The sequence below is a fragment of the Phasianus colchicus genome, chromosome 1 (genome assembly GCF_987193195.1).
Source record: "Phasianus colchicus chromosome 1, bPhaCol1.hap1.1, whole genome shotgun sequence".
In the NCBI taxonomy this organism is placed as follows: domain Eukaryota; kingdom Metazoa; phylum Chordata; class Aves; order Galliformes; family Phasianidae; genus Phasianus; species Phasianus colchicus.
The window spans coordinates 196,967,559-196,981,122 of record NC_143436.1 but is presented as its reverse complement, the minus strand read 5'-3'; the positions used below and the strand labels follow the sequence as shown (position 1 = coordinate 196,981,122).

The window sequence follows — 13,564 nt, the reverse complement described above, 5'->3', positions numbered from 1 at the left end:
GGAGATGGGGGAGCCACCATCCCTGGAGGTGTTCAAGAAACATGCAGATGTTGTACTGAGGACATGGTTTAGTGTGGAAATATTGGTGCCAGCTGGACGTTTGGACTGGATGATTTTGGAAGTCCTTTCCAACCTTGGTGGTTCTGTGAGTCTATGATTGGGCTTGGCTTGGCTGCAAATCAAAGCATGGGCCCTGATGGGTGCTTCCAGGAAATAAAACCCCCACCCTAAACTGCAGCCACCTGCAAGGACCCCACCTTCTATTCTTTCTTTTTATTCTTTTCTCCATCACACAGGACAGGAGCCCAACCTGCTGCTGCTGGACTTGTTTCAGGGCTGCCTCAATGCCTCTCTTTCCATCCCAGAGCACCAGAGGAATTTCCCACCCTCCTCAAAGCATTGGCAGGGGACCCTGTGGATTTTGAACTTTTCTGTGGAGCATTAAGCAGAGGATTACAAAGTGGGATCAAGGGAGTCTCTCTCCTCTCTGCCCTGCAGCAAAGCAGCAGCTGGGGCCTCGCTGGCTTGTCCTGCCCTGTGTGTGCATCACAACATTCCTGCCATAATCGTGGGTGCGTGACCTCCTCCGGGGCAATCAGTTGTTTTTCTCTTCCTCGTTCTCCTCCACCACATTTACTGAAAGAGCTTTTGCTGACCTTTGCAAAGCAGAGGATGTGTGCATCCACGGCCAAAACTTGCATTTTTAGGGCATGCAAGCCCATCCCAACACCTCCCATACGGCATCCCCTTGCTGCTGGGTGGCTGCATCCTGCTGGTCCAGCTCCAGGGTTAACAGAAACGAGCTTTGCTCATTGCTGTTACAAACCAGACAGGCCAGGGCACACATCCACGGGACTCTCAGCCTTTCAGCTTCACTGCCTTCCTTTGTGTGCTGTCCGTTCAGACAAAGCTGGTCTCTCCCAGCGCCAGCCAAAACGGGAGCTGGGCACGGCTGCAAGCCAAAGGGGGAAAATCATAGAAGGGCTGCAGTGCTGCATCAGCCATGGCTGCTTCCAGGCTCCATCCAAATCCATGTGCTCCAGTTTGGGAGAGGTTTTGCTGATGAAATTGGCATATATGCAAGCTCCCAAACAGTCTCAGATAATCAGTGATAACACTGCTCCCAAAAAATCTGAGAAATGGTCTGCGGAGAGCCCAAGTGCTGTAGGAAGGTTTGAGCTGGTCCAGGAGGGATTCTTTAAGGCTGGGGTAGCTTCTCCATCTGTTCCTGCTCCAAAAGCAATGCCCAGGAGTGGGCAGGAGAAGCAGTGCAAACGTGGAGGAGCATTCACACTGCTGAATCACAAACAGAGGTGATAATGCTGTCACAGGGACACACGATTTCACACCACACATCAAGCTGTGCCCCAGGCTTGCTGCATCCTCTGCAGGGAAATCAGATGCACCTGGGTCAGAGCAATCCCAAACAGAAATACAGGCTGGGTGACAAGGGGATGGAGAGCCTGACCAGGGCTGGTCTAACACTTGGCCAAGCACTGGCAGAGCTTCCCAAAGAAGTGGCAGAGTCACCTGAAGGTGTTCCAGAACCATGGAGATGTGGCAGTGAGGGACATGGCCTGTGGCCATGGTGGGGGTGGACTTGATCTTAGTCTTTTCCAACCTTGATGACTTTGTTTCTATGACAAAGCACTGCCTGGGATCTGCTTTAAAATGATCTCCATTTGCCTCCTACCCATGCTCTTAACTGGGATTAGTGAACAGCTTTATCCCTCAGCCCCATTAAATCCAAGAGGTATCAGAAGGGACTCGGTACCTCCTCTAGAACTGTTCGTCCTTGCCAGCCTTGCTAGAGACCATGCCTGCTCCTGGAAAGCAGAAATCCGTCACCAGCACTGTCTCATGGCAGCTTAGAAGATGCCAGACTCTAATGTGGAAAAAGAAGGTCACCTCAGCCTACAAGAACAGTTAAACGTACAAAGCTGTGAGAGTTTATAGTTTAAATGTTCTGTCCAAACAGCAGGGTCTGGTTTCACTTGCTGTTGTAGGACAACAGCACTCCTGTGATATATCAGCGAGTGAATCAGTAACACTGCTTTCAAAAAGCCAGGCCAGCCAACCACAGCAGTGTTCACCCATTTGCATTATGGCTGCAGGCTGGGGGCAGGACTCCCAGCCTCTACCCCAGGGACAGTAGTTCTGATGCAATATATCCTCATCTTCTTTAGGCTCAGATCCCTACCACAAGATTCTTATTTTTATGATCCAATCACCTGAAAGAAGCATCTTCTGCAGCTCACTGGGATATAAACCAAGGATTTTGCACAGAACAGATGCTTACAGCTATGGAATGTGGCTTTTTTTCTTAAGTTACAGACGTGCAAATATTAAGATGATCTTAAAGGTCCCTTCCAACCCAAACCATTCTATGATTTGATTGCTCTGTATGATTTTTTTTTTTTTTTGCTACATATGTATTATCATAGAATCAACAAGGTTGGAAAGGACCTCCAAGGTCATCCAGTCCAACCATTCACAGAATCACAGAATCCAGAATCACAGAATGGCCAGGCTTGGAAGGGATCTCAAGGATCATGAAGCTCCAACCCCCCTGCCACACGCAGGGCCACCAACCTTCACGTTTCATAGCAGCCCAGGCTGCCCAGGGCCCCATCCAACCTGGCCTTGAACACCTCCAGGGATGGACGGGGCATCCACAGCCTCTCTGGGCAGCTGTTCCAGCACCTCACCACTCTCTCTCTAAAGAACTTCCCCCTGACATCCAACCTAAGTCTCCCCTCCCTCAACTTCCAACCATTTCCCCTCGTCCTGCAGTTATCTACCCTTTCAAAGAGTTGATCCACCCATCACCAATACTTCTCCACTAAATCATATCCCTTGGTTCAACAACATTGGCCATACCTTCCAAGTCAGGACTAAAGTGTGTTTGGCCACTATATGCATCCAATAGGCACATATGAAATGTGGGTAAATTCAGTGTCTGTACATTTAATTGGCAAGAGTTTTGCTGAGAAACTGAGCTAATAATGGAATCGTAGAGTCATTAAGGAAAGCATAACGTTGAGAATAATGACTTAACAAAACAGTTAAGACTTCAGAGTCAGAAGTATTGCAAAAAGTAACTGAAATATCACAGAATCACAGAATGGCCCGGGTTGGAAGGGACCTCAAAGATTATGAAGCTTCAACACCCTGCTGAAAGTAGGGCCACCAACCTCCACATTTCATAGCAGCCCAGGCTGCCCAGGGCCCCATCCAACCTGGCCTTGAACACCTCCAGGGACGGACAGGGCATCCACAGCCTCTCTGGGCAAAACGAAAACTAATTAATTTAATAAAAATTATCAAAATTAAGCGACTCATGGGCCTTACTGCAATGCATATTAAAACACTTCTGACGGAAGTGTTTGAGGAGCTCCACAAATCCCTGCTTACATTTATATTCTTGTGCTACGCTTACTGGAAGGAAGAGAATACACACTTCTGCCAGCGATCACAGACTGCACCTACACAGCAGCAACGGTGCTGAGACATCACGGCAGCCCTCGGTAGATTCTAAAACGAAAGCTCTCCATCCCCAGGGGCATAACCAGGCTGGAAATAGCTCTGCCCAAAGAAATCCACACGAGCAGGAAGGCGGGGAGGAGCTGTGCCTTTTGGCAGCCGGGCCTTTCATTACGGAGCAGAGAAGACGGAAGAAGGCAACTCCCAGCATCGCTCCCCCTTCCCGCTCCTCTCCCATCCCACCGCCTTCCGATCTCCTACGTGGCACTGTGGGGGCAGGGAGAGCCTCTAAGTCTGGCTGCACTCAGAAAGCACTCCATGGCAGCAAATATATCCCCCCGCCATGCAGATCAGCCCTATTCCTACTGCTTTTGCCCTGGAAAATAGGATCCCGACATGGATTTGGGGAGAATGCGCTCCTTTTCTGCATGTGCACAGCACTAAGTGTGGTTATCCGAGAGCAGAGCACCCAGGATTGTGTTGTATGGGGGGGATACATTAGGAGTGCAGGGCAATTAATGATAGCATGAACAGAGGGGGGAAGTAAGGGGGAAAATCAGGCAAAGGTTTGTGCTGGCTGCCTGTCCTCAGTCACAAAGAGCTATTTTTATTCAACTCCAAATTCCCCTTACGGAGGCAAGTCTGTTATAAGTACTCTGTCAAAGGAGTTCAATGCTTGAGAAGGATGAAAAGCTTTACAATTTATTTTAAATATTACTGGGAAGGGGGAAAAAAAAAAGACATCCTTACCCGGGAAGTGATTAGAGAGAAGGGTTTGAAGGTGGAGCAATCCAAAACCTGGCAGAGGAAAGCAGCTGCTGCTGGGAGCTTGAAAGAGCTCTTCTAGTTTCTGAGCTGGTACAGATCAGTACCACTTCACATGTGGATTGTTTGCTTGCAACCAGCAACTTCTTTTCTTTCACTCCATAGTAATAAATCTGATCCACATCCAAGAATTCAAATCACAATCAAAGAAAACTGCTCCAAGTGTACACTGGTGTGCAACAACGTGATGCTCAAGGTATTGCAGAACCCTCTCTCCCCATGGATCCTTCCCAGAAGGAAACCAACCTCCAAGCATCACCACCATGAGGTCATTATCATCGAATTATTAAGGTTGGAAAAGAGCTCCAAGATCCCCGAGTCCAACCCCAACCCATCCCTCTGACCGTGTTCCTAATCCTCAGGTACCTGCCTGGATGCACAATGCCCAATGATGCCGCCAGCTGGAAATGCAGCTTGCTCAGGTATTTCTGCACACACACATCGCTGAAAAATAAATAAAACAATCACATAAAGCCAGAAATGACTTCCAGCTTGGCACCCAAAAGGTTGCCCAGGGAGTGGGACCTTTGGCACTTTTCCCCTAGAACAGATCTTGTGTAAATAACACCGCGTGGATCCATTCAGCTGTACTAAAGGCTGTTGGGAAGGGCCTTCTCTCAGCTAGAAGCAAACAGTTGGTGAGCAGAACAGACCTGCTATCTGCTGCTACTGTGATCAAGTTCTTGTTGCTGCTGTGAGCAGCACTGTCGGAGAAAAAGAGATTCTGGCTTGCTATCAGAGCTGGTGAATGGCAGCTGGGGGAAAAGCTTGTACAAGGGGGGCTCTTGGTGCTGCTTTCTAGAATTGGTGGAGTGATTTTATGTGCTGATTCCAGCTCAAGGTGCTTGCAGAACAGAGCCACAGGAATAGACTGGAGACTGTTTTCTCCAAGAGGCAGCAGCATGCTGAGACCTCTGTCTTCTGAGGGCAATTTGCAGAGCCAAACACAACATTATGAGGGGGGGAAATTCTTCTTGCAGAGGGTGGTGAGGCCACAGCACTGCTGCCCAGAGGTGTGGGTGCCCCATCACTGGAGGTGCCTGCAGCAGTGGATGGGGCTCTGGGCACCTGGTGGCCCTGCCCATGGAGGGATGGTGTTGGGTGGCCTTTAAGATCCCTTCCAACCCAAACCAGTCCACTGTTCCGTGATTCTATGGCACTATGATTAGAAGCAAGGGGAGACATAGGCTGCAGCTACACAACACAGTGATGCAGCATCCTCCTGCTGATGTGGTACGTACCAATGAGCACGCTGTTTGATTACTGGATGGTATCACTGGAACAGGTTGCCCAAGGAGGTTATGGATGCCCCATCCCTGCAGGCATTCAAGGCCAGGCTGGATGTGGCTCTGGGCAGCCTGGTCTGCTGGTTGGTGACCTGCACACAGCAGGGGGTTGGAACTGGATGAGCATTGTGCTCCTTTTCAACCCAGGCCATTCTATGGTTCTGTGATACCTAGAATATCACTATGCCCCTGTGGGGCTGCCAAATTGCAATTAAAAATTAAAAAACAAAAAACAAAAAAACCCCATCCCACACTGGCTTAAAAATGAGACAAGGGGTGAAACCAAGTGGAGTTCAGTACTCATGACTCAGCACAGAAACTTCTCCAGTTCACATTCCTCGCTGCAGGAGCTCTCCACCAACCTGACACTGGCTGTCCACAGATTAACTCTTTCCATATTATTTTGGGGCTGTGAATATTTACACACCAACAGAAGGTGAGCCCTTTTCAAACTGCAGAATTACGGCTGGGAATGAGGATACTGACATCATGCTTATGTTATAATGAAGAACAGACACCGAGCAGCCTGCTAACCTGTGAGACAGGTGAGGTGGAAGCCTGGGAAATGCCATGGATAATGGGGTTCAGCTCTGCTGCTGAGGAAAAGGAGAGGGAAGGTTAATGCAGGTGGGGAGATGGATGGAGAAGCAGTGTCTGTGGGATATGGCATAAAAAGGAAAATTGGGGTACATAGAAACCTGCAGATTGGCCATTAGGTCCCTGCAGAACACATGCAGGAGACATTTCAGGAGGCAACACGTGGCTTGAAAGTGAAGTTAGATGTTAAACCTCTGCTGTGTGTGGTCATAGCTGGACCATCGGGCAGAGCCTGTTGCAACAGCCTGAAATGCCATAGAGCTTGACACCCTGCAAAAAGAGCTGTGACACTCTGCAGAAAGAGCAACGACATGCTGCACCCAAGCAGTGACACCCTGCACCTCCTCATGCACAACCAAGCAGTGGGGGCACCAAATAAGCTCTTCCAGAGCCCCATATCAATGCAGCAGCCCTGTTATAACTCAGATTCGCTCCCAGCCCCCGGACCCCCCCTTTCCAGCCGCCCGCTCCCTGCTGCTATTGGTGGGAGGCCGGGAGAGTTTAGTCGGATCCTCCCCTTCCTCTCTCCCTCCCCAGGCTGGATTTTTTTTTTTTGAGAGGTTTTCCCAACTTCCAGAAGTTTCTTGCCGGCCCCTTATATACCCCCTCCTCTGGACCGGGAGGTGCACAGGGAACTGAGCCCCGATCCTACACTGCTCCGAAGGTAAAAGGAGGGGGGTGAGCCCCAGGGCACCCCCACTGCAAAGGGAGGGGGATGCAGGTTGTTATTTGGGGGCTGCCTGCTGCTGGCCGGCCCCATAGGGCAGGGGTATGGGAGGGTAGGTGGGGAGAGGGGTGACGGTTTGCATGGAGGTGGGTTGGGGGGGGGAAGGATATATGGGTGGGTTTGGGGGATGGGGTGCCCCATAAGCTGTTTTGCCCAACTGTGCTAAAGGCAAAATGTTAAAAGATCCCCACCACTTTCGCTAGAGGTGATTGCAGTGTAGTTGAACCCAGGAGAAGCTTTTTTTTCGGGGTTGGGGGGGAGAAGAAGGGAATTATGGAAACGCCGACTTGGTCTGAGGCTGGAGGAAGCCATCAGCTCCTGCCCAGCCTTGGGGACCTTGGGGACCAGCGCTCAGCACAAGGCTACTAACCTCGTCCTTCTGCCTGCCTTAACAAAGCCTCACCTCCTTCTGATGGCATGGAAATAATGGCATTTGCTCCAAAGTCGTGGTCCTGGCCGGTCCCTGAGAGCCCCGCTGAGCGATGCAGGATGCCACGCTGGCACGGGGCGTCCCCTCATAGGGCTGGGCTGGAGGGCTGCAAGAGAGGATGCAGTCTGTTGCACATTCCACCACTGTTATCTGGACCTATTTCCACCCTGGGTTATCGATTCACCCATAATCTCACTCCTAAGTGAAGAATAGGAGGAATTTCTCCATCTCGCTGCTGTGGGCTGCATTGCTCATCACAGCCCAATGCCCCGGGCTGTTTATTTTTTTGGCCATTTTCTGAAGAAGTGAAGCATTTTTAGGCTGAGGATGTGAGATGTGAGCAGTGTGGGCAGCGGGTTGCTCGCGAGAGAACTACTCCCTGTATCTCTTTTCTTTCAGAATGAACAAGGCAAACGTTGACCTCACTAGGAAACAGTTTCAAGGTATCTTTAGCAAGGAAAGGGGGAAACAAACAAACAAAAAAAAGCAAATACTTCCCAATTCTAAATGCCCACCCAATGTTACGTGCACCTTCAAGTGTGTTAAAGGCAGTTCTGAGCCCTTTGCTCAAGTTATGCCTTTGGGGCAGCTGGGGCAGCACTTCCCTCCAACAGAAGGCTTGTTCCCAAAAGGGCTTTAGGGTATAAATTGCTACGTAACTCCCATGCTGGCAATGGGTTCCCGGTGCAACTGCGCACTCTCTTTGCTTCGGGCTGTGTGCGTGCTTCCTTCCATATGTAATCCCAGCGGGCCCTTCGCTTCCTGCTGGCTTTGCTTTAACCCTGAAACAGCCATGCTGTCATCCCTGTGTGTACTGGGATGGCCCCAAGTAGGGTGTGAGGATAGAACCACTGAACGCAGCCCCATGGGAGCCCTGCGTGTGCTGGCTTTGGGGGCGAAATTGGGATTTAAGGGGTGGGAATGGCCCATCAGCAAGCTTGGCTGTGAGCACTGTGACACTGGCGAGGAGGAGAGATCTAGCTAGAGATGGGGTGTAGGAAGATGGTTTCTCATAGCAAATATATTTTGCTGCCCATTCAATAGAGAGGGAGGCCAAACAACCCACTGGAGGACACATGCATTTGTTTGGAGCTGGTATTGCAGTGAGCTTTCCAGCCCAGCATTTAGGATTGGTCAGGCTGAGGATGTGTTTTAGCTTGGACCTCAATGGGGATGTGTGTGCTTATGTTGAGATGCATCTACCTAATGTGCACACACGCTAAAAAGGAGGAAAGAGGGGTTCAGCAGCTCCCTCTTTTCCCTGACTTTTTGGCAGAATGAACAGACAAAACCAAAAGCTGCACAGCCAATCTCGGATCTGCTGGCTGGGCACTGGCACAGGCTGCCTGGGGGAAGGGAAGGGGGGGGGTTCACCATCCCCAGAGGTGTTCCAGAACCATGGGGATGTGGCAGTGAGGTATGTGGTCAGTGGGCATGGTGGGGTGGGTTGGACTAGATGATCTTAGCAATCTTTTCCAACCTTAAGGATTGTGTGATTCTCAGAGGGCGCACCTTGAGGGAAGCTCATGTGCTCCATCTAGTGCCTAAAAAGCTGGGCACTGAGTTCTGTGGGGGTCCCCATGGAGAACAACCCCCGTCATATACTAGTGCTGGGCTGGCACTGTGCTACGTGGCCCTTGGGCAGCAGGAACATCCCACTTCTAGCTTTTCCTGACCAGTGCAGAGGTTTGATCTGCTGCTCTGGGGGCAGAAATACCGGTTGATCCCTTCCCCTCAAGTCACTGACTGTACATAGAAAGAGAAGAATGGTCTCAAGTTCTACCAGAGGAGGTTCGAGTTGGATATTAGGGAAAATCTGTTCTCTGAAAGAGTGGTGAAGTATTGGCACAGGCTGTTCGGGGACTGGGAGAGTCACCATCATTGGAGGTGTTCCAAAGCCATGGGAATGTGACACTGAGGGATGTGGTAGGATGAGTGATCTTGGAGGTCTTCTCCAGTCTTCATGATTCTACAATTCTGCATGAACATAAAAAACAGGTTAGAAAGGAAGCTTTCATTCAAAATTGCTCAGGTCCTGCATTTCAGATACAGCCTGGTCTCTTGCTTGAGGGAAGGCCCAACGTAGATTTGGGATCATTGCACTGCAAGCACAGCACTGATGCAGATGCTCCTAGAGCCTAGGTGTGGATTTCACTGGATGGGTCTCTAAGTGCTCCAGGGAAGGCTTGGGACACACTAATGGTGAACCTTTCGTGCCCAGCAGGTCCCCAGACGTGTTGGGTGCTGCCAAAACCATGCAGCTTTTCCTGGTGCTCGCTCTCTGTGGCCTCGCAGCAGCTGTGCCCTCGGAGGACAGGAAGCTGAGCGACAAGGCAACAACACTGGCCGACCGCAGCACGACGTTGGCCTTCAACCTCTACCACGCCATGGCCAAAGACAAGAACATGGAGAACATCCTGCTGTCTCCCGTGGTTGTGGCTTCTTCCCTGGGCCTCGTGTCCCTTGGAGGCAAGGCTACAACTGCCTCCCAAGCCAAGGCCGTGCTCAGTGCAGACAAGCTGAATGATGACTACGTGCACAGTGGGCTGTCGGAGCTCCTCAACGAGGTGAGCAACAGCACAGCCCGCAATGTTACCTGGAAGATCGGCAACCGCCTGTATGGCCCTGCCTCCATCAACTTCGCCGATGACTTTGTGAAGAACAGCAAGAAACACTACAACTATGAGCACTCCAAGATCAACTTTCGGGACAAGAGGAGCGCCCTGAAATCCATTAACGAGTGGGCAGCCCAGACCACAGATGGGAAACTCCCAGAAGTCACAAAAGATGTTGAGAAAACTGATGGAGCCCTTATTGTCAATGCCATGTTCTTCAAGCGTAAGTGCTGCCTTCAGTTCTTGCTACAGGTGACCCCAAGCCCACCTTAAGCTCATATATAGCAGCCTAAACCAACCTTGGGTCCACCAGAAGCATATGGTTTTTCAGAACATGATTTTTTTTTTTTTTTCTGCTCCCTTTTCTCAAATGCTGAATATCTCTTTCCTGCAGCTCACTGGGATGAGAAGTTCCATCATAAGATGGTGGATAACCGTGGCTTCATGGTGACCCGCTCTTACACGGTGGGCGTTCCAATGATGCATCGTACAGGTAAGTTGCAGACCTGCCCCGTGCCCCAGGACCAGCTTGAATTAGCTTGCTGCTGCTCAGTTTTCCACTAACTGCTTCCAAGATAACTTTGCTTCATGGGCAACGAGTGAGAACAAAGCATGGCATGCTTGCTCTGTTGATTCAGTTAGCAGAGAGAATCCAGATTTGCTGTTAGGAATAAACTCTAACTCATGACGTGAATGAAAACCACAATTATGAGTTGTTGCCAGCTCCAATGAAGCTGGGCCAGTTCCCAAAATGGTACTGAGGCTTCTTTCCCTCAGTGTCAGGGGAGCCCAGGATGAACTGGCAGAAAGGTTGTAGCTATTTGCCCATACTCTGCATCTCACCGTTTCCTATCTCTGATTCTGACTTCAAGGTCTCTACAATTACTATGATGATGAGGCAGAGAAGCTCCAGGTGGTAGAGATGCCACTGGCTCACAAGCTCTCCAGCATGATCTTTATCATGCCAAACCATGTGGAGCCTCTGGAGAGGGTTGAGAAACTGCTGAACAGGGAACAGCTAAAGACCTGGGCTGGCAAGATGAAGAAGAGATCTGTGGCCATCTCGCTGCCTAAGGTCGTCTTGGAAGTCAGCCATGACCTTCAGGTAAAGGAGGTCCTTGAATAAAGCAGTTAAGCTTTGCAGCTATTTGGGGTGGGAGAGAGAAGAGTGGAATAATGGGGTTGCCTAGGCGAGACCTTTTTCTGGTGCCTAGACTCCCAGTGGATGGGACAGATTGCACTGTGTTGTGTTTGGGAAGGTTGCTGACTTCTGTTCTCTTCCTAGAAACATTTGGCTGACCTGGGCCTGACAGAAGCTATTGACAAAACCAAGGCTGACCTGTCAAAAATATCTGGCAAGAAAGATCTTTACTTATCCAACGTCTTCCATGCTGCTGCTCTTGAATGGGACACAGATGGAAACCCCTATGATGCTGACATCTACGGCCGAGAGGAGATGAGGAACCCCAAGCTCTTCTATGCTGACCACCCCTTCATCTTCATGATCAAGGACAGCAAAACCAACTCCATTCTCTTCATTGGCAGGCTCGTCAGGCCCAAAGGAGACAAGATGCGTGATGAGTTGTAGTTTTTTTTCCAGAGCTTGTTTTGGTTTGCGTGTTTTTTAGGGGGGGATTTCAAAAAAGGGGAAACACTATTTTGTATCCTTCTCGAACTATGGGTGCTATTCAGACCAGGGTGCATTGTGATGAGAAACCAGCATACACTTTACCTCACCCCCAAATACAAAATCCATTGCACAAACCCACCTCCAGAGAATAGGGGAGGCCTGGCACAGTAAGTAACCAAGTGGACAGGAACTGGTATATGTTGTCTCAGCACTTCAGTTGAGATGTTTGGGCTGATGCCTTGTTCCTCCCTGCACCTGCTTAAGTACCTTGCTACTACCGTCAGTCCTGCAAAGGCACAAGCTCTCCACCTTTCCATCTCTAATGCTTCTGCACATTTAGTTCTGCCTGCTTTTTGCTTGCTTTGGTGCTGTGGAGCACCATGCTACAGCTGCTTTGATTCCTCTGCAGTTGCTTCTTGCTTGTGGCAAAAGGCACAAGTACACTTAACTCAAGTGGTACAAAATAACAACCAGAGCTGATTCTGTGTTTCAGCCCCAAAGTGTACCACTGGGAGCAGAACAGACACCCGATAACAAGCAGGAGCTGAAATCCTGTGCTGTTGTGCCTTTCTGTCCTGCCTCACCTCAGCCTGGATGGCTGATAGATGCTTCACCAGCACCAAGTCGTCAGTCCTTAGCTAGAACACTGCAAAGCCAGGTGCAGCCTTGGTCTATGTTCTGCAAAAATAGGTGGTTTTGGGATGTCAGCAGAGAGGCCAAAGAGACAGGCTTGTACAGACACCTGTGGAATTATTTAAGTGGCTCTTAGAATTATAAGGAGACTTCTAGGCCGACAAATCCAATTCAGCCAGACAAATGGAGAAACTTCTGGTGCTCCTGCATCAGCACACAGGACTGTGAAAGAGTTTACACTGTGAAGGTTAGAAGCAGGGCTGTACCAGGCTTCTGTACCAGACCAAGGGACTCCTACTGGCCTCTAGCAGGGAGGTGGACCAAGGCTCACTTTCCTCATATAAAGCTTTAATTTCCTTTACCCGACTTTTCTGCAGCTCCTCTCTCCTCTTTAGCTCCCTGCTGGCTGACCTGGATAAGGGCACACTGAAAAACAAATGTATTTATAATTATATACGTATTTATGTCTGATAATTAACAAATTTCATAGCCTGCTCCAGCCTAAACTTGGAGGTTTTTTCCCATCTTCCTCAGATTAAAGGACATTGTCAGGTTAATCCTACTCAAAAGAACTGATGCAACCCCAAGAGCATTGAAGCACGTGTCAGGTAAGCCTTGCTATGCACTGAGACATACTGCAAAGCAAGACATGACAAGACTATTGAAATAAGAGAAATCTGGGTGTCATATTAGCAGCAGTTACTTGGAACCAGCAGAGACAGTGTGACTGCATTGCTTTTCTTTGTATTTTCCTGCCAATGCATTTGCTGTCATACAAGCCCAATACTGCATTTTTTTCAGAACATCCATGTGACTGTTTCCACTTATTTATTAACAACTAAGAAGTTGTTACCTCCTGCATCTTACCAGACATCTCATACAGCAAAAAATTCAACTTGCAACTCCAAGTTTAACCTGTCTGCATCTTCTCCGGATTTGCAAGTTAAACAGTTGCAGAAAAGCAGGTCTGCCCTAACTCCCATCCAAGCCAGCCACACAGGGAGGGCTTGTCCTGTTTCTTCCTAGTTCGTTCGTACTCCCAGATGCTTTCCTGACTGTTGGGCAGAGGAGGGAACCCACAAGGCTGTACCCAAATGCAGAGGAAGCCTCAAACCCAGTGTGTATGCTACACAACCTGATGAATCAGCGCACTGAAACCCACATGCTGTACCACGTTATGGAAGATGGGGTGGGGGGGGAAGGGAGAGAAGGGGAGGGCAAGGCAACAGATAGTGTGAGTAACTTGCATCATGTGGATGCAGTTGGCCGATGGCTTTTATTGTCCTTGTACCACACAATGACCGTTGTATAATTTTGAAATAAAACTTTTTCAGTGAA

At 49.5% G+C, this 13,564-nt stretch overlaps 1 protein-coding gene and 1 long non-coding RNA gene across 9 annotated transcripts in view; one reads left to right on the top strand and one right to left on the bottom strand.

The window, feature by feature from the left end:
- Window positions 1-7,741, bottom strand: part of LOC149920373 (uncharacterized) — a 24,912-nt gene extending 17,171 nt beyond the window's left edge. For 2 of the 7 annotated variants that reach the window (XR_016463533.1, XR_016463535.1), the window contains exons 1-2: window positions 7,322-7,741; window positions 4,675-4,752 (exon numbers count right to left, since the gene is read on the bottom strand). This is a non-coding gene — a long non-coding RNA (uncharacterized LOC149920373). Of the gene's footprint in view, window positions 1-4,233; window positions 4,753-6,128; window positions 6,191-6,292; window positions 6,722-7,321 lie in introns of those variants that run through there. The other 5 variants (XR_016463537.1, XR_016463534.1, XR_016463538.1 and 2 more) reach the window with 5 other exon arrangements.
- Window positions 6,717-13,564, top strand: SERPINH1 (serpin family H member 1). Of its 2 annotated transcripts, none has more exons than XM_031606066.2 (5): window positions 6,717-6,855; window positions 9,573-10,186; window positions 10,358-10,456; window positions 10,836-11,068; window positions 11,249-13,564. In XM_031606066.2, the coding sequence occupies exons 2-5, from the start codon at window positions 9,604-9,606 to the stop codon at window positions 11,549-11,551; spliced, it is 1,218 nt and encodes a 405-aa protein (XP_031461926.1). In that variant the 5' UTR covers window positions 6,717-6,855; window positions 9,573-9,603; the 3' UTR covers window positions 11,552-13,564. The 2 variants fall into 2 exon arrangements, with proteins under 2 accessions (XP_031461926.1, XP_031461927.1); XM_031606067.2 differs by having other exon boundaries at window positions 6,758-6,855; window positions 9,570-10,186.